Genomic DNA, 21,166 nt, shown 5'->3' on the forward strand with positions numbered 1-21,166 from the left:
TCATTGTTTAATAGATTTCTACTTTGTGTCTATAAAAATAAGTGTAAAGCCACTATTACCTTTATATAGTAGTAAGTTACTGAATTACAGATTTAAAATCAGTGGCACAAATCACATCCATAAAAGGTTATGTAACCGCAATTCCATGTTAGGTAAGTAAAAATTAGAGTACAGTAACAGCCATATGTAAGAGGTAGAATTCTCAGTCACAGTACTATAGAAAAAATGCAGTAGTTTATATCTGTACCCTACTTTTAACAGAGAGGACAGTGATTTTACTGCCTGTGCTGCCAGGTACTTTCCTAGTCATTTGAAACATTTTCTTAGGCAATTAAGGTAATTGACAATAGTTACCTCATTTTTAAAGTCTATAAACAGGGAAATATAAGCTATTTCCCTAGTGGCCTAATTTATATTAGTTATACTTGTGCCACTTGAGTATTAATTGGAAGAAGTCATTATACTTAGCTTATTGCTTATCAAGAATTCTAAAGTACAATGTGCAGATGGGTTCTACCTCCAGTTTGTAGGTTTTTTTTTTTTGCTTGGTTGTGGGGCTTGAACTCAGGGCCTGGGCAGCTGTCTCAAGTTTTTTTGCTCAAGGTTGGCGGTGCTCTACAGCACTTTGAGCCACAGCTCCATTTCTTAGATTTCTAATAATATAGTCCTGTAATAGTAAAAATCAGTGTAGCTTGAAAATTCCATTTCATTCATGATAAAGTTAGATTACCAGTATGTGGATAGAACTACAGATTGTGATAAAGTAGACTGGTGTGGGTTTTACTGTGCACATGGATTATTTATATATCTTTCCAATCCTTTCCTATGAGTAAATAAAGTCATCAGAGATTTTATGATTTGGGATAAAAACTGCAGTAAGTTTGTGTACCTAGTGCTAAACCTTAAAGGAGGGCGCTATGTCATGAGATGTACCTGAATATTTATGAAAGCAATCCAAAACTGAAAACAGTTACTGACACATAGAAAACAGCTCTGTGAAATGGGAATTAATCTCTATAAAGAGTTACTTTAGGATTGGGATGTCATAATGAGCCTCTCAGATTATACGTATTCGCAGTTCTTTATATAGGGTAAAGTTTTACTTTGGGTCAGATATTCTGAAGTTTACCTCAGTTCTTTGTTCCTGATAATTTTGATAACTCAAAAAAGGAGTTTATTTACTACATCCAAGTCCTTTCAGTAGTATATTCTTCTAATAATTATTATCAAAGTTAATGATATAACAACACTGTTAGTAGATAATATAAAAATAAATTTGTATAATTTTAATTATAAAATTTTGTATTATAGTTAATGTTGATACAGAATGAATCCTGTTTATAGAGACCAAGCAACTTTTATATATCTTTAGGAGACCTTTAGTTATATATATTCATTTCAAAGAGAGTACTTGTCCTAATTTTAATAAGAATGCCTTTTAGTTCTTGAAAGAGTTTTAAGAATTCCCAGAGATAAACCAAGAGTTTTAGTCTTAAAACATCTTTTGTGGATGTAGGCTAAGTATACAAAACTAACACTTTTTCTAATGTTTCATATTTTCACATTCAATTTTAAACATTTCAGAGCTATATTATTTATATTTTGAGATAAGGGTATAAGTAGGGAAAGCTGATGCACATAATCATATAGTTCTCGTATATTTTATAACTTAGTACAGTGAAGTTGTCTACAGTTAACTTTCACAAAGAAACTTCTGGGTAAAAGACATGTTTTAGGCCCAATGTTCAAGTTTGGAAAAATGCGATTATTAGTTAAAACCTGTATTTTATATTTAAAATGTCTTCATATACACTTAGGAACAAATGGGTTTATAAAAAGAAAAGTTAAGACTTTCATATTCAAAATTTACTTGTTTTACAGTTAATCCCTGAAAACATTTTGAAGACGACTATTAATGGACTAAAACAGCATACTGCATTCTTCCACTTGCTTTTTTCAGTGTTAAGTAATCTACTTTTAAGTTAAGTTCTACTTTTCCTCTTATCTTCAAATAAACTCTTCAGCATATAAACTTGAATGGCTGACACTGTCACCATGACCACTAAATTAACCACAGACCAGAAATTGACTCTATCAAAGTTGCTTTCTTGTATGTTTCGATCACGAGCTTCAAATGCTCTAAGCAGAGTTTGTATATGACCGCTTTTGCTTAATCTTGACTTGATGCTGTTGATGGATTCCTGGAGATAAATAAAACAATTTTACTATAAAAAGTACTCTGAAATTGTAAGCTTAAATATATGGTTCTTGACTGTTTTTAGCACAATAGAATTTTAAGGCATAAAAGCTGAGCAACTGCTAAGGGACACATAGAGATCCTTTAAGGTTAAATATTTCTGATTTTTAAAACGTGAAGACTCACAATAAATTTGCTTGTATTTCTTAGTAATAATGCTTACATGTGTTATATCTTATAATGCTTACATGTGTTATATCTTGTAATATTTACAACTTTGAGAATGATTAAGTGTTATTTTGGTGCTAGTCCTGGGGCTTGAATTCAGGACCTGAGTGCTCTGTCACTGAGCAGTATTTCTTAGTAGTAATGCTTACTACATGTGTTATATCTTGTATTTACAACTTTTGAGAATGATGAAATGTTATTTTGGTGCTAGTCCTGGGGCTCGAATTCAGGGCCTAGGTGCTGTCACTGAGCAGTTTGCTCAACCACTTGAACCACGTGGCTCCACCTCTGCCTTTTTTGTGGTGGCCCATGCTGGCTTCAAACACGTGCGTGAGCAGCCTCATTGTACTTAATAGATGTTTATTTTATGGATGAATGTTGATTTAGTTAATAGAGTATCTAATAAAACACTCAATTTTTTAATCTCACAAAGTCAGATTATTAGTAAGATTAAGAAAACATTTCATTTTCAGATATATGTATTTTTTCAGATATATGTTTCAGATATATGTATTTTTTTATTTATTGTTCTTTTTTGTGTCTTTCATTTTCAGGTATATGTATTATAAAATTTAAAGTTTAGTCTATAATCCAAAAATGTTGAATACCAGACTGGCAAAGCATGCCTAAAATTCACTTCTAGTAGCCTATCATACTAAAAAAATAAATAAGTAATCAAAGTCTTTAAGAACATAAGTTAACAAGTTAAAATTGAGTTCCTCCCCTCCTCTGCCCCCCCCCCCCCTCCCCAAATTGCTGTAGTCCTAGGGCTTGGAACTCAGGGTTTGGATGCTGTGTTGAGCTTTTTTGCTACAGTCTAGTACTCTACCACTTGGGTAGTTAATTGGGGATGAGCTTCACCGAATTTCCCACCCTGGTTGGTTTTGAACCTCAAGTCCTCAGATCTTAGCCTCCTGAGTAGCTAGAGTTGCAAGGAAGGCATGAGCCACCAACACACAGCTTTATTTTTCTTTCCCTGAATAGTTATTGTCAAAGTGATATACAGAGGGGTTACAGTTTTATATGTAAGGCAGTGGGTACATTTCGTTTACAATTTGTTGCCTCCTCCCTCATTTCCCTCCCTCCCCCCTTCCCCTCTCCCCATGAGTAGTTGTTCAGTTGGTTTACACCAAATGGTTTTGTAAGTATTGCTTTTGGAGTTGTCTTTTTATCCTTTGTCTCTCGATTTTGATATTCCCTTTCCCTTCCCTAGTTCTAATACCAGTATATACAGTACCCAGTTTTTCCTGTGTCTCTTTTTCTCTCCTTCCTCCCCCTCTTCCCTGCTCTTCCTTACTGCCCTGGCCTTGAACTCAAGGCCTAGGCAGTGTCTCTGAACTTTGTTGCCCATCTACTACCTTGAGCTACAGCTCCACATCTGGCTTTTTTGGTGGTTACTTGAAGAGGAGTCTCATGCACTTGCCCATGCTGGCCTTCAAACTGCCATCCTCAGATCTCAGCCTTCTGAGCAGTATTACAGGTGTGCGCCATACCGGTGCCCGGCTCTTTTTTCACTTGTTGGTGCAGGTACTGGGGCTTGAACTCAGCGTTTTGTGCTGTCTTGAGTTTTTGGTTTAAGGCTTGTGTTCTGCCCTTAAGTCATAGCTCCATTTTGGGCTTTTTGCTACTTCTTGAGACACTCCTTTACAGGCTGGCTTTGAACTGGGATCTTTAGATCTCAGCCTCTGGAATAGCTAGGATTATAGGCATGGGCTGTCAACACTTGACTTAAAATTAAGATCTGAAATTGTGCTGCACACTGGCGATGTGAGGATCAGGGTTCAAAGCCAGCCCTAACAAAAAATGTCCCTGAGACTCCTAATTAACCAACCACCAGAAAACCAGAAGTGGCACTGGCTCAAAGTAGGTAGAGCACTAACTAGTCTTGAGCAAAAGTCCTTTGGGACAGCATCCAGGTTCTGGGTTCAGGTCCCACAATCAACAACAAAATTGTATCAAAAACTTTTTGGAAGAAAAAGATACTAGAAGCATATCTGCCTAGATAATGTAGATGTTAATACCCATCACATGTTAAGGGTGGCTATGAAGATTTAATCATTCTTTATGAGAGGATCATACTAACCAGGATGTCTTCCAGTTTCATCTCTAACATATCTGTACCAGTAATATGTTTCTTCCAGTCTTCTTCTGGTGCCTGCTCTCCCATATTATCCAGGATTAATTCAAAGAAAATTACTTTCTCAGAAATGGTGCTGAATGTATTGTCAAAGCAGAACATGTAGTCACCAACTTCGGTCTCTATACTGTATTTTAAAAACAGGGCACATCTTAAGTTATCTATATTCCCATTTAAGAGCAAAAGGAAAACTACAAGGAACAACATGCACTGTATAATAAAGGCAGCTAGTGATTTCCTTAATATTGCAGGGTAATTTATAGCTTCTAGAAAAACAACCTGGAAACAAATACATTCAAGAACTTGCGCTATAGCCATGCTTGGGAGCTGCCTGGTGAAGAATATCAAGTGATTTAATATCTGAAAAGGATAGGATGAAAAGGCTTAGTACAAGATAGTAAGGTCTGTTTATACAATGTTGAAAATAATTTTATTGTACCATTCATATCCAAGCATAATTACTAAGCTATTCTTTCATTGAGAGTAACCTGTAATGAATTATTTTGTTTTCAGAAGCAGTAATGTGGGCTGGGAATATGGTCTACTGGCAGTGCTTGCCTTGCATACACAAAGCTCTGGGTTCGATTCCTCAGCACCACATATATAGAAAAAGCGACAACTGGTGCTATGGCTCAAGTAAGTGGTAGAGTGCTAACCTTGGGCAAAAACAAGCCAGGGATAGAGCTCAGGCCCTGAGTTCAAGCCACAGGACTGCCCCTGTTCCCCAAGAAAGTAATCTATTGAGTGGTTTCTTCTAGGCTTCCAACTATTTAAACCTTTGTAGTAGAGTTTACAAAGGTTAGAAATGAGTGCTACAGCTCAAAACTGTAACTTCAGCTGTATTTTTATTGGATTGCCTCACATCTAAATTTAATACCTTACATCCAAACAATTGGCCTGGCCAGAATTTAATTTACTGACAAGGTTTTCTACCTTTCTTTGTGTGTGTGTGAACTTAACATGTTAAATGTTCAACATACTAATATGCTACTGCTGGCCTCCAGACAAGAAAACACCATTTCCTTGAAGGAATGGGAAAAAAGTTTACTTTTTTTTTTGGCCATTCCTGGGGCTTGAACTCAGCCTGAGCACTGTCCCTGGCTTCGTTTTGCTTAAGGCTAGCACTCTGCCAACTTGAGCCACAGCGCCACTTCTGGCATTTTCTATATATGTGGTGCTGAGGAATCGAACCTAAGGCTTCATGTATATGAGGCAAGCACTCTTGCCACTAGGCCATATTCCCAGCCCTTTACTTTTTTTTTTAAGTGATCAAGGAAGTATCTGTTAATCAGTTACTTCAAGAGACTGCTAACAGTTTGAGAAATCAACTGAATTATTAAAATGACTGAAAATAATTGATTCAGATGAGATATTTATACAGTTTCTATAGTGTGTGTGTGTGTGTAGGTACTTTTGTGCTCAAGGCTGGTACACTACTACTTGAGACACACCTCTACTTCGACTTCTTGGTAGTCAATTGGAGTTAAGTGCCACACAGACTTTCTTGCCTAGACTGGCTTGGAACTATGATCCTCAAATCTTAGCCTCCTGAGTAACTAGGACTACAGGCATGAGCCATGAGCATCCAGCTATATGTAGTCTTTTTCATTCAGCCACAGGGAAACTGTAAATTACAAAGATCCTTTTACAAAGGAATAAAATTTTTTTGAAGTATTTTGTGTGTGTGTGTGTGTGTGTGCCAGTCCTGGGGTTTGAACTAAGGGCCTGGGCACTGTCCCTGAGCTGCTTTTGATCAAGGTTAGTGCTCTGCCACTTGAACCACAGCACCATTTCTGGCCTTTTTCTGAGTAATTTTTTTGAGGTAATAAGTGCCTCAAGGACTTTCCTGCCTGAGCTTGCTTTGAATTGCAATCTTCAGATCTCAGCATCCTGAATAGCTAGGATTATAGGCATGAGCCACCTGTCCCTAGCTTTTTTTTTTTTTTCACCTGTTATCATTGTCATCTTTTATTTTATTGTTTTATTTTTATTTTTTCCAGTCATGGGCCTTGGACTCAGGGCCTGACACTGTCCCTGGCTTCTGTTTGCTCAAGGCTAGCTCTCTGCCACTTGAGCCACAGCGCCACCTCTGGCTGTTTTCTGTATATGTGGTGCTGGGGAATTGAACCCAGGGCTTCATGTATACGAGGCAAGTACTCTTGCCACTAGGCCATATCCCCAGCCACCCTGTCCCTAGCTTTTAAGTATTTTCACTTAGTGCATCTATCTTAATCCTCACACAATGGAAGTAGACATAATTGTCCTTTCATGGTAAATGAGATCAGGTTCAAATAGATCCATGTTTTCTGACTTTCTAGATAAAACAGACCTTTCTATAATACTGCTCAGCCCTTGTTTGCATTTGTTGCAATCTCATGGTTTGGATATAAAATGTCCCCAAAGGCATGGAATCATGAGAGTTCCAACTTGATTTGTGGGTTAATCCACTGAAGAATTCATCACCTAGGGACCTAATGGGAGGAAGGTGTGTGTGCATGGAAAGTGGGGCTTTCATAAACGTCCTAGATGAGTATATCTTGTTCCCAGCCTCTTCCATGGTCTCCCTCTTTGTCTCCATATGCTCACCATGATGTTTCTGCCTTACTATGTACAGGTCTAGAAACGAGCCAACTGACCATGGACTAAACCTTCCAACCAGTGAGTCAAAATACACCTTTCCTCTTTTAAGGTGATTTCTCAGGTGTTCTGTCACAGCACACAAGAAACACACACCTCATTTATGACAAATGTTTACCTTTAAACCTGAACAGGCACTGGTGTATACAGTGGGGACCAAATTTAAGAGGGAAAATAACATTATGTGAATATTAAATGATATAAACTAGCTCTGGGATATTTCCTAAGGAAAACATTCCAGCAGTTACAGTAACTTAATGCTCTGCAATGCTCTATTAAAGTAACTATAGCCAGTAAATGTGAGTCTTGAAGGGCAGCCAGCATTCATTTAGACTGGGTATCCTCAAAGGGTCTTCTATTGGCAAAAAGTAGGCAAAACATTCAGATATTATTAATGGTTTGTGGTCCTTCAAAGCTCAAACCTACCTGAATTTTATTCCTTAAAATTCTGTTTCTATCTCTGAGCTCTTGGATATCTTCTAAGAGGCACAGATTCATAAGAAAAACAAGATGTGATAGAAGAACAATGGTACGATATAATAGTATTCTTGAAGGGCTTTTTAGACTGATCATGTCATAGAAGAGTCTACAACATGTTTCTTGACTGCCTTGACTCCTTTACCCAATTTTATGATTAATATTTCATTCTGGTTACTGGAGTATTCTATAAAACTAGCTTATATTAATTCTAAAGAGGTAATTTAACCCATTATTATGAAAATTGAAGAAAAAATTTCAGTAATATCTGAACAACTAGGAACTAGTTTTCTCCCATGAAGCAAAAGTTAAAGGTTAATTTATGCTAAAATACTTCTCAGAAAAATTAATGTGGGACTGGGAATGTGGCTTAATGGCAGACTGCTTGCCTAGTGTGCACGAGGCCCTGGGTTCCATCCCTCAGAACCACATAAACAAAATTAATGTAACTTTTCAGTCATTTTGCTTTTTGGAAAAAAGTTTCAAATTATTAAAAAATTTTAGTCTCATTGCTGTTGTTACGTATGTACATCTATGTTGACTGTTTCTAATACAAGAATTTCATTATAGTGGGCTGGGGATATGGTCTAGTGGCAAGAGTGCTTGCCTCGTATACATGAGGCCCTGGGTTCAATTCCCCAGCACCACATATACAGAAAATGGCCAGAAGCGGCGCTGTGGCTCAAGTGGCAGAGTGCTAGCCTTGAGCGAGAAGAAGCCAGGGACAGTGCTCAGGCCCTGAGTCCAAGGCCCAGGACTGGCAAAAAAAAAAAAAAAAAAAAAAAATTCATTACAAATGATACAAAATGTCATCCAATTAAAAATGCATAAACTAGCCGGGCACCTGTGGTGGTGGCTCACACCTGTAGTCCTAGCTATTCAGGAAGTTGAGAGCTGAGCATTGCAGTTCAAAGCCAGCCAGGACAAAAAAGTCCCCATTGAGACTCTTTATCTCCAATTAACCACTCAAGAACCGGAAGTGGGGCTGTGGCTCAAGTGGTAGAGCTCTCGCCTTGAGCACAAAGAGGAGACAGTGCCCAGGCCCTGAGTTCAAGCCCCACAAACAACAACAAAAAATGCATAAACTTTTTTTTTGTTTGTGTGCCAGTCCTGGACTTGAGCTTAGGACCTGGGTGCTGTCCTTGAGCTTCTTTTGCTCAAGGCTAGCACTCTACCACTTGAGCCACAGTGCCATGTCCAGGCTTTTCTGTTTATGTGGTACTGAGGAATTGAACCCAGGGCTTCATGCATGTTACCACTCTACCACTAAGCCACATTCTCAGCCCTGCATGAACTTTCAAAAATAGATTTTATTTAAGTCATGTGCTAGCATGAGTTAGAAAATTAAAAACATGCAGCTCAGGCTGGCCTTCTACTATTTATACTTTGTCTCAGCTTTGTCTCAAGCTGGGATTGGAAGTAAGTGCTCCCATTACCCTGCCTGTTTCAAAGGTTTCAAAGTTTCCTTTTAAAGGAAAAATCTATTTCAGTGTTCTCAGATTTTAGTTAAATTTACAAAATTAATTTTTACTGTAGATAGCAGTTTGTTTAAATCTAATTATTATTTATTTATTGGTCAGTTCTGGGGCTTGAACTCAGGGCCTGAACATTGTCCCTGGCTTAATTTTGCTCAAAGTTAGCATTTTACCACTTGAGCCACAGCACCACTTCTGGCCTTTTCTATATATGTGGTGCTGAGGAATCGAACCCAGGGCTTCATGTATGCAAGGCGAGCACTTTACCACTAGGCCATATCCCCAGCCCCTAAATCTAATTTTTATAAAGTAAGTTTTTTTTTTAAACTTGGTATAGTGGTTGAGTGAGTTAGAAGCTGGGCATGGTATTGGTATACTGTAATCCTAGTTATTTGAGAGACAGCAGGAGGAATAGAAAGGCAATCCAGTCAAAGGTAGCAGTGAGTCTATCTCAAAACTAAACCCCCAAAATAAAAAAGGGCCATGGCTCAAATGGCAGAAAGTTTACATGGCATGTGGAAGGCTCTGGGTTTGACCCCAGTAACATCCATCCATCCATCATACATATATACTCCAAAGTGACTCACACTGTCTGGGTTTAAATATTGGCTTTGCTTTTTACTAGTTGTGTATCATTTAGTGATTTCTGTTTCTATGCCTCAGTTGACTTCTTAGTAAAATGATAACAATTTTATGTACCTCATAGGAATGTGGTAAGGAACATTAATATATGAAAATTGCTTATCACACTGGTCTGCCACATCAAAAGAATTCAGTAAGTACTCAATTCTTTTCTTTTAACTAGAGTTAATTCTACAAAATAAAAAAGACTCCTTTCTTCCTCTAGCAGTTATTTCCCCCCATTACTGGCATTTGAACTCAGGGTCTCTTACACTTGCTCAGCTTGCATGTTGTACTGGTGCTATGCCACGTAAGCCACACCTCCAACCCACATTTTTGCTGGTTAGTTTTGGAGATGGGAGTCTTGCAATCTTTGCAGCATGGGCTGGCTTCAAACTGCAATCCTCTACATCTCAGTCTCTTCAGTAGCAAGATTACAGGCATGAGCCACAGGTGGCTTACTGCTTTTTAGGTTTTGTTTTGTCAGTTGTAGAGCTCCAAATCCAAGCCTGAGCACCACCACTGAGTTTATTTGCTCAAGGCTAGTGCTCTACCACTTAAGCTACAGCACTATTTCTGGTTTTCTAGTGAGTGGTTAATTGGAGATAACAGACTTTCCTGCCTGGGCTGACTTTGAACTGTGATCCTTAGATCGCAACTTCCTAAGTAGCCAGGATTACAGACATGAACTACCAGCTAGTGTCCAGCATGTTTGATTTTCTGACAGTTAATTTTGATAGGGTAGATATAAGTTGATAATTTTTTTTGTTCTAAATTTTAAGGATGAACTAAAATTTAGTTTTTGTTCATATGCCTATTAAAGACAACAAAAAGAGAAGTTAATTTTAAATGAATTTAAAATGACTTCTAAAATCAAATAGCTATTTTTCCATTCTACATAAGTAAATGCAATTTTTTAAAGTATTTTAAATTAGTATCCTAAAAATGATGGGTATAGATTAATTTCCTTCATTTATTCACACATGTAATTAGTGTTTACTGACTATAAATTACATACTAGGCACTTCGGCTAACAAAGACCAAGAGTTATAATAATAGCTAGTACTTACAACAGGCTATGTGCCAGAGATGTTCTAAGCATCATATGGTACAAAGTAACAGTTTTCCTTCATCCTGTCTCCACCCTGCATTGCATGTGTGTCCCTGCAGACTTACTTAACTTCTCTAGGCGTCTTTATCTGTAAAATGGGAATTGGGAATCAAAGAGTCTGTCTCAAGCTTATGATAAATATTAAGTATTCTGTATTTGCTCTTCCTCTATAAACTTATAATTTAGTTTGAACATATTAACAGTACTAATTAAAGAGAGTTCTATACAGAAAGCAATGGCGGGCTGGGGATATGGCCTAGTGGCAAGAGTGCTTGCCTCATACACACGAAGCCCTGGGTTCGATTCCCCAGCACCACATATATGGAAAACGGCCAGAAGTGGCGCTATGGCTCAAGTGGCAGAGTGCTAGCCTTGAGCAAAAAAGAAACCAGGGACAGTGCTCAGGCCCTGAGTCCAAGCTCCAGGACTGGCCAAAAAATAAAAATTAAAAAAAAAGAAAGCAATGGAATAGGACAGAGAGGACAATGAGGTACGAAAAAAAGAGAAGTGAGAAGGAAGAAATACAAACTCTGAACTCTTGAGTATTTTCTACATATATGGCTTCCTACGGCCATATATTTAATGATACTTAATGTAAGTATTTCATGTTTTATACTCAGTTGTAATAAAATGACAAGGGGCTGGGAATGTGGCTTAGTGGTAGAGTGCTTGCAGAAAAAGCAGGGAACAGTGCTGTGGCTCAAGTGATAGAGTATTAGCCTTGAGCATAAGAAGCTTAGGGACAGTGCCCAGGTCCTGGGTTCAAGCCCCAGAACTGGTAAAAAAAGAAATTGAGAAGCTCAGGGATAGTACCTAGCCCCTGAAATTGGTCCCCAGGACTGGCAAAAAAAAAAAAAAAAAAAGGTCTGAGGTAAAACAAGTAGTTTACATTCACACATCAAGATGTATTGAACTACTCATTTAAGAAAAAAATCATAGGGCTGGGGATATGGCCTAGTGGCTTGCCTCATATACATGAGGCCCTGGGTTCAATTCCCCAGCACCACATATACAGAAAATGGCCAGAAGTGGCGCTGTGGCTCAAGTGGCAGAGTGCTAGCCTTGAGCAAAAAGAAGCCAGGCAGGGACAGTGCTCAGGCCCTGAGTTCAAGCCCCAGGACTGGCCAAAAAAAAAAAAAAAAGAAAAAAAATCATAAAACTGGTGGCTCACCCCTGTAATCTTGGCTACTCAGGGGGCTGAGATCTGAGGACTTTGGGCAAATAAACCCAGAAGACTTATTTTCAATTAGCAAATAGCTAGAACTGGAGATGTGGTTTAAGTGGTAGAGTACCAGCTGGGAGAAGAAAAAGCCAAGGCAGAATGTGAGACGGGAGTTTAAGCGCAAAAAAAGAAAAAGAAAAAGAGAGGAAGGGAGAGAAAAGCAAGCAGAGAATAAGTAAAGGAAAAGCAAAGAAATAAAAGGGAAAAACTAAGGGCAGTATACGGATACTATCCGTAGCTACAGTTAAATCTTAAAACATATAACCTAGGACAATAGCTTTTCAGTTAAAATGGAAAACATGGGCTAATCAGATGAGCAGGTATGAAATGCCACAGCAGATTAAATGTAATACTCAAGGAATAATTATTTATTTAACTAAAGCAAAAAAAAAAGATGGTAGCTGGATGGTGGCACACTACTGAAGAAGCCAAAGGAAAAGGATGGAAAGACAGAGGAATAAATGAATGCATGGAATATGCTTTACATTAGGAGATGGTACACTATAAGAACTGTATAAAATCATTTCGAGTTATCTAATATTGATATTTAGTTTATATTTATCTGCCTTGCAGATAATCCATGGGTATTCAGCTAAAAGAAATAAAGGAGATTACTTACGTGTGAACTCCATCTGACTTCCTTTGTTCAAAAACTAAGGTTTTGCCTTCTGGAGAGGCAAGATGGAAATCAATATCTAATCCTGCTCCATCTAAAACCTATGGAAGAGCACACAGGAGGAAAATGCATTAAAAATTCTGAGAATAAATGATATTAAGTAGGTTATATGATGTAAAGATTCCCTCCCCTAAACTAGAAGGGCAAGAAAGCCATCAAAGGTACAGTGGGTTAGAAAAGAACTGAATGTTCACAGTGTTCACTTTGGGGTTGGCTTCCTTCCTTGAGTGTTTCTGCTGCCATCACCTAAATTTAGGCCATTTGGATATTACTAAAACTTCCTAAGACAGGCTGTCATTGAGAATTCATGCAGCTTGGATAAAAACACAGGCAATTCAAATGCTGGGTCTTATTTAAAACCTAGTCAATTTAAGACACCATTTTTCTTCCCTTTTTGGTGGTACTGTGGTTTGAACTCAGGGCTTTGCTATTGCTAGATAGGCACTCTACCACTTCAAGCACACTGCTAGCCATCGTTGCTTTAGCTATTTTCCAGAGAGATATTGACCTTATTGCCTGACCTTGGGACCAATAACCCTTCTACCAATGCCTCCTGAGTAGATGGGATTATAGAGATGAACCACAATGCCTGGCTTGTTTGTTAAGGTTGATTCTTGCTAACTTTTCTTCATCTGTCCTCCGCTATAGTCTTTTGGTCTCTGTTTCCCTAACAGCTGGAAATACTGGTGTGAGCCATTTATTGTGATCAGCCTCAATTTAAGATACTCTATATAATTTTGTTAAGTTTCTTAAATAATAACTTAAAAAACACAATTAGCTATTTCTTAACCTGGAATTGAAGGTCTCTATTATTTGATTCTAAACTGATTTCTTCAACACTTTTTTTTCTACTACTCTGTAGTAAATGCATACTCCAGTTCAATTTTTTACTAGCCAATGAATATCTTTTGTTCCTTCTCAATCCCAAAATGTCCTTGTGAAAATAATGATGGTGATAATAGCAGGTAACAATCACAAATTATGCCACACATTGTTTTAAGTTAATTTTTTATGGCTAAAAGGTGGGTCGTATTATTGTTTATGTTAAAAAACCACTGAGGCACAGAGAAGTAATTTTTCCAAGGTGACAGAGCAAATAAGTGGCACAATTAAAATCTCAAAGTTTCTCTAGAGTAATTTTTAATGAGTATATATTGCCTCTAGTGTACAGAATTGCAAAATAGCAAAGATTTCCATTCTAATACATACCAGGTACACAAAAACAAAACCCCAAAAGCCATATCTTCAATGTTCCCAAGTTTTATTTCTATTTATTTATTGATGTTTAAAGCCTCAAGATATCAAAGAACTGGAAATGTTCTAGAATTAATTACTCAAAAATACTTTTCAGGCCTGGGAATGTGGCTTACTGGTAATGCTCATTTAGCTAACTGCATGAAGCCCTGAGTTGATTCCTTAGTGCCACATAAACAGAAAAAGCCAGAAGTGGCGCTGTAGTCAAGTGGTAGAGCACTAGCCTTGAGCATAGAGAGGCTCAGGGACAGAGCCTAGGCCCTGAGCTTGAGCCCCAGGCCTGGCAAAAAAAAAAAAACCACAACAAAAAAAACAAAGAAACAGAAAACAAAAAACAAAACTTTCCAAGCCTACTGCTGATGGGTCAGGTCTGTAATCCTAGCAACTCAGGAGGCCGAGAACTGAGGATTCTAGTTTGAAACTAGTAGGCAGGGAAGTCTATGAGACTCTTTTCTCCAATTAACCACCAGAAAAGAGAAAGTGGAGCTGTGGCTCAAAGTGGTACAGCACTTGGCTTGAGCACTAAAGTTCAAGGACAGTACCGCTGAGTTCAAGCCCCGTGACGGGGGAAAAACCCAAACCTGAATGTATGTCCATTAAATCAGAAAAGAAGCAATATACACAATTAAGGGACACATTTACTAAAACAAGGTTTGAAAGTACTGGTAGTGGTTATCAGGCTTAATGAAACAAAAGTAACTTTTTTTTTTTTTTTTTTTTGGTTGGGCATGGGGCTTGAACTCTGAGCCTGGAACCTCTCCCTGAGCTCTTCAGCTCAAGGCTAGAGCGCTACCTCTTTGAGGCACAGCACACTTCTGTTTGTTAACACCACACTTCTGGTGGTTAATTGGAGATAGTCTCATGGACTTTCCTTCCCAGGCTGGATTTGAACTGCTTTCCTCAAATCTCTGCCTCTTGAGTAGTTAGATTTACAGGTGTGAGCCATGGGAGCCCAGCACAAAAGTCATTTTTAAGAACACTGAATTTTCTTTTTTGTTTTTTGTTTTTTTTTCCTGGGGCTTGGACTCAGGGCCTGAGCACTGTCTCGGGCTTCTTTTGTTAAAGGCTAGCACTCTACCTGTTGAACCACAGTACCACTTCTGGCCTTTTCTGTTTATGTGGTACTGAGGAATCGAACCCAGGGCTTTGTGCATGCTAAGCAAGCACTCTACCACTAAGCCACATTCCCAGCCCCTGGAACACTGAATTTTCTTTTATTTTCACAATGAATATAACCACCACCACAACCATTTATTCAGTGCTTTGCCAGGCACTGTGCTAAAGCTTTACAGATACTTCAGTTAAGTCAACAACCCTGAGGTAGATAATTTTCAAAATTCCTGTCCTCAGTCCCACATTTCATTGTAATGAAGGAAATTGAGGCTCATAGATTAAGCAAATCTCCCTAGGTCAAATCCAGGAGAACACCTAATTTTAAAAGACAAAATTACAGCCAGACACCAGTGGCTCACACACGTAATCCTAGCTACTCAGAAGGCCGGGATCTGAGGACTGTGATTCAAAGTCAGCCCGGGAAGGAAAGGCTATGAGACTCTTATCTCCAATAAACCACCAGAAAACCAGAAATGGTACTGTGGCTCAGGTGGTAGAATGCTGGCCTTCAGCTGAAGAGCTTAGGTACAGTGCCCAGGCCCAGAGTTCAAGCCCCAAGCCTGGCAAAAAAAAACAACAAAAAAATTAAAAATATAACATTAAAGTAACAGAATATAAAACTAAACCTCCATATGATTTCAGTGTAATATGATGGGTCAGGAATAAAACAAATTTTGATTGGTTAAAAGTAGATACACTCTGATGCTGAGTTAACACATGTATTAAAATTTAGGGACATCCAATTTGGTAAAATAATACATAGGGCATCTAAAAGTTATTGCAGTATAAATGCCCTGGTTTCCAGCTTCAGCTCCAAAAAAATAAATGAAACAAAACAAAACAATGGGGAGGGGTTAGCTCCCCAAACAAATCCTCTCAACTAGAAAGCCAGGGCAAAGAAATTCCCAATGTTATAAAAGTTGTTGAACCTCCCCTCCACCTCGACCACTGGACTGAAGCATTTCCCTACTATGAGAACACCAATGAGGGCTGGGAATATGGCCTAGTGGCAAGAGTGTTTGCCTCACATACATGAAGCCCTGGGTTTGATTCCCCAGCACCACATATATAGAAAACAGCCAGAAGTGGCGCTGTGGCTCAAGTGGAAGAGTATTAGCCTTGAGCAAAAAGAAGCCAGGGACAGTGCTCAGGCCCTGAGTTCAAGGCCCAGGACTGGCCAAAACAACAAAACAAAAAAAAAAAAGAGAACACTAATGAAGACTTGCAAGCACCTTCTCCCTGAGAATTCTGTCAGATCTGAGTAATACCACAGTAGTTTTAGGATAATACACCTCCTATAATTCAGAATAACACGTATCAAAAGTGCTCTCAGATTTACTATAAAGAGACTCCCAATACCAGTATGGCTAAAGGGTAATGCGTTGTGACTATTATTCCTTTAAATTCATTCAAATAAAATTTGTACTGAATAGAAAGAAATAAAAAGGCATAAAAATCAGAGTGGTAAACAGAATTTGTACAAGGCAATTGTTTACTCATCACTCCTTAACTTTTCCGTGTGAAATTAACTGTCCTATTTCAACAACTTTTTTTTTTTTTTTGGCCAGTCCTGGGACCTGGGCTCAGGGCCTGAGCACTGTCCCTGGCTTCTTTTTGCTCAAGGCTAACACTTTGCCACTTGAGCCACAGCGTCCCTTCTGGCCATTTTCTGTACATGTGGTGCTGGGGAATTGAACCCAGGGCCTCATGTATATGAGGCAAGCACTCTTGCCACTAGGCCATATCCCCAGCCCTCAACAAGTTTTATGGAAAGGGTCACATGGAAAAAGACTGAAGGAGGCGTATGGCTAACAGTCTGTGATAAAATGAAGACTTAATCCGACAACTTGTGAGGAACTGAGTCGTATCAACAACCATGAGTGAGCTTGGAAATGCACACTTTCCAGCAGAGCCTGAGATGACTGTAGTCTTGTTGAATGATTCAGAGTAGAAGACCTATTTAAGAAGTGGTTCTGATTTACACAAACTACAACAAGTAAATATTGTTTTAAGTCTAGTGACTTTGAGGTAATTATTTGCATCAAGAGATAGACCTACATAAAGAAAAGAGCACTAGGTAAAGAATACATGAACATAAAATAAATCTTAACTTTTCTTAGTTGATCAAGTAAGTTGCTCAAATAATAGGAATACTGTACTGAGTGGGTCTAACATAAAAATGCTGAATTTTTGTGTCTTTAATCTGAAATCTCCCATGTTAAATAAAACAATTTCTTTTTCTTCCTATTGTTAACTTCAGTTCACTTCTACAAATAAAAATTTCCCTTTGACCCTAAATTAACATTAAGACAACAAAACTAAACCAAACAACAATTTCTAAGAAGTTTCTTTCTTTTTTTTTTTTTTTTTGGCCAGTCCTGGGCCTTGGACTCAGGGCCTGAGCACTGTCCCTGGCTTCTTCCCGCTCAAGGCTAGCACTCTGCCACTTGAGCCACAGCGCCGCTTCTGGCCGTTTTCTGTATATGTGGTGCTGGGGAATCGAACCTAGGGCCTCATGTATCCGAGGCAGGCACTCTTGCCACTAGGCTATATCCCCAGCCTCTAAGAAGTTTCTTAATCATGGAGTTCAAAAATGTAATCGAAGGGCTGAAAAGGATTTACACTCTGCAAATCCCTCCAGCACTGAACATTACTTCCAGTCTGAAGATGATCTTCACCTGATAAATCCCTCCAACACTATTTCCGTCTTCCCTTAATCAGAACTGTTCAGGGGAGAATGTTTTAGAGAACAAACAAGCCACTTTATTTATTTACTGTCAATCCTGGGGTTTGAACTCAGGGCCTGGGCACTGTCCCTGAGCTCTTTTGCTCAAGGCTAGTGCTCTATCACTTTGAAGCCACAGCTCTATTTCTAGTTTTCTGGCAGTTAACTGGAGGTTAAGAGTCTAAAAGACTTTTCTGCCTAGCTGGCTTTGAATTGTCTTACACAGATCTCAGCCACCTGAGTAACTAGAATTAGAGGTGTGAGCCATAGGCACCCTGTGGCCTAGTCATTTTAAATATTGACTAAAGACACAAAGTATAAAGCTAAAGCAAGCTATATATCACATTAGAAGTATAAATGTAAAATAACATTCACTGAATATTTACTGTCGGGAATGATCTTCCAATGTTTTTTTTTTTTTAAGAACTCACTTCATGAGGTGATTACTATTCTCTGTTTTTCAAGAAGCCGAATAACTTCTTCAAGATCACACAAGCTGTAAGAGCCAGAATTTTAAATACAGACCTTGAACTTGAGACCAGTAGCTGGTAAATAACAGGAATAATATGTGAGTAAATACTGAGGAACTTTTGATGAATATAAATTGTTTTGTAACTATTTCCGTAGTCCTCTAGTTACCTTGACTCTAATTTTACTTTCCTTAAATTCTTTCACAATAAAGCAAGCAAAGACCTTGTACAAAATAAAAAGCTATTTAACATGGTACACAGGGCGCTGGTTCACCATTCATGAGTCAAACTGAGTCTCTGCAACTCCTACCCTAGATTTTGCATTCTTAAAATCTAATTAATAAAACAACTGAGCTGGGAATATGGCCTAGTGGCAAGAGTGCTTGCCTCCTATACATGAAGCCCTGGGTTCAATTCCCCAGCACCACATATACAGAAAATGGCCAGAAGTGGTGCTGTGGCTCAAGTGGCAGAGTGCTAGCCTTGAGCAAAAAGAAGCCAGGGAGAGTGCTCAGGCCTTGAGTCCAACCAAGCCCCTGGACTGGCAAAAAAACACACACAAAAAAAACCTCTCAGTATTTGTATTCTCTCTATATATATTTGGTTGTAAATACACTATGCCTTTTCAGAATTATGGTTATTATTGATTTTTCTCCTTTTTCTGGAATATGCCTCATTTCTTGCATTCCTATCTCAAGCATCTTTCTATATTTATCTTGGTTTTTTTTTGGATAGGTGTGTAATTCTCATGTTAGAGCGCCATCAACTTCAGGCCAGAGGCTGTATCCATATTTAACTTTATATTCCGTAGGATTCCTCTTCTAAGCAGTACTTAATCATACTTTATTGAAGCTGCCTACTTATGAACTAGTAACCCTTTAATTAAGATGCTTGAGAACTCTCTACTCCTTTCAAAATTCCTGCCACCAATTTTAACACAACTGGAAATCAAACAATGTTAAGTCGTAGCCTAAATTTTGCTAACTACATGACTTGAGATATTTTGCTCTGTGCCTGTCTCAATCATCTATAATAACTAAATTCTAAAATTCCTTCCAATAAAAGCTATATACAACATTTCAATTTGGTCCATAGTTAACAATATTTGGTACTTGAGTGCTTGCTTGCCTAGGATGCGTGAAGCCATAGGTTCAATTCCTAAATATCAAATACACAGAAAAAGCCAGCTCTGGCTGAGGTGGTAGAGTGCTAGTCCTTGAGCAAAAGAAGCTCAAGGACAGTGCCCAGTCCCTGAGTTCAATCACCAGGACTGATGGTTAAAAAAAAAAGTGAACAGTTGAAGGGTTGGGAATATGGCCTAGTAGTAGAGGGCTTGCCTCTTATACATGAAGCCCTGGGTTTGATTTCCCCAGCACCACATATATAGAAAAAGCCAGAAGTGGCACTGTGGGTCAAGAGGTAGAATGCTAGCTTTGAGCAAAAAGAAGCCAGGGACAGTGCTCAGACCCTGAGTCCAAGTCCCAGGAATGGAAAAGAAAAAGAAAACAACATGGGCGACATGTAGACAAAATTCAATGAAGATAAAAGTTGTAGTGTACTACTTGATCTTATTTGATTAAAAATAAAGGCTATATGATTGGGATGGAACCTTTCACCGTAACTTAAAATCGGTCTTAGTGATATAGGCTAGCAATTTCAAAAATCCTTAACTGAAGCAAAAACAGGGAGGACTTATATTTGACGATTGGGGGAGTGATTCAAACACAAGTGTCACTACTTTGTCCAGTGATGAAGGAGAACGTGTATCCGTTCAGAATCGTGCGATTGGCTAGAAGAGCGCTGGGCGAATGAAGAAACCAAGAGCACAGCCACCGACATCATCTGTTTTGGCTTCTTTCCGACCAGAGGAAAGGGAAGAGGACGGGTAGGCGTCAATTCTAGGGCCGGCCAAACTTGTCCGTCGCGGGCTCCGGGAGCCTCGCCCCGCCCTGCCTCGCCCCGCGCGCCTGCGCGGAGCAGGTCGGCGGCCGGGCGGCCTTCGCCCTCCCCTCCCCCTACCCACACCCCGAGGTCCCCGAGAAGTTTGTGAGGGCAACGCCGCGGCGCAGCGGGGCCGAAGGAAGGATGTCGGCCAGCCCTCGGCACTTACTTGGTACTCAATCTCCAGCGAGGCCTTCAGGGGCATGGGCTGGTAGAAACACTCCTTGTGCCCGGCCGGAAGGGTAAAGGTGAAGTCGCTATCCAAAGAGGGCGTGAAGCCGGCCGCCCCCCGTGGCAGCACTGTGGGCAGCGCGGCCAGGAGGAGCACGGGGAAGGGCAGCCGGGTCTGGTCGCCCATCCCTGCCGGGGAGATCTCGGGCTGAGCGCGCTGTGGAAGGTGTGGAGTGCGGGCGCCGCGTCTCCGCGCCTCGTGGCAAGGAAACCCAGAACCTGAAGGAAGTTCTGGTGGCGGCGGTGACAAACGAATCCTGCCAAGGGGGAAGCGTAGGGACTGAGGGCGGGGCCAGCGGCTCCTTTCCGCCCCCTTTCTCGGTCCAGTCCTCGGGGCCTCACACCCAGACGGTTGCTGGTTCCCATGGCTTCTCCCCTCCCCCTAGGACACTCCCCCCAATGGGCTTCGTCGCAGCAATTGTGGGAAATGTAGTCCCGGGCGAGGTCAGCGTGAGCGCCCGGCCACGCTTTCCACTACGATTCCCGTCATACCTCGCACACGCGTCATGCACGCGGCGCCAGCGCGGAGGCGGGGCTGCGACGGAGGAGGCGCGTCCTAACGGCTCCCGCGGCGGTTCGAACTCGGCGTTGCTCTGGTTCCCTGGTTCCTTTCCTCGTGTGTCTGAGCCTTCCACGTCGAGGCCTGAGAGA

The 21,166-nt window shown here is 39.9% G+C and overlaps 1 protein-coding gene across 3 annotated transcripts; it reads right to left on the reverse strand.

Annotated features, from left to right (window-relative positions):
• Window positions 1-1,019: 1,019 nt before the first annotated feature.
• Window positions 1,020-20,907, reverse strand: Tmed5 (transmembrane p24 trafficking protein 5). 3 transcript variants are annotated; one of them, XR_007211679.1, is made up of 5 exons: window positions 20,454-20,897; window positions 12,725-12,822; window positions 4,509-4,689; window positions 1,925-2,201; window positions 1,020-1,874 (listed from the first exon to the last, which is right to left on the reverse strand). XR_007211679.1 is itself a non-coding variant. In XM_048351985.1 (4 exons), the coding sequence occupies exons 1-4, from the start codon at window positions 20,640-20,642 to the stop codon at window positions 1,983-1,985; spliced, it is 687 nt and encodes a 228-aa protein (XP_048207942.1). In that variant the 5' UTR covers window positions 20,643-20,897; the 3' UTR covers window positions 1,020-1,982. The 3 variants fall into 3 exon arrangements, 2 of the variants coding, with proteins under 2 accessions (XP_048207942.1, XP_048207943.1); XM_048351985.1 differs by having other exon boundaries at window positions 1,020-2,201; XM_048351986.1 differs by lacking the exon at window positions 1,020-1,874 and having other exon boundaries at window positions 2,004-2,225; window positions 4,505-4,689; window positions 20,454-20,907.
• Between the last annotated feature and the right edge of the window lie 259 nt (window positions 20,908-21,166).

Source organism: Perognathus longimembris, chromosome 7 (assembly GCF_023159225.1).
Source record: "Perognathus longimembris pacificus isolate PPM17 chromosome 7, ASM2315922v1, whole genome shotgun sequence".
NCBI classification, from domain to species: Eukaryota; Metazoa; Chordata; class Mammalia; order Rodentia; family Heteromyidae; genus Perognathus; species Perognathus longimembris.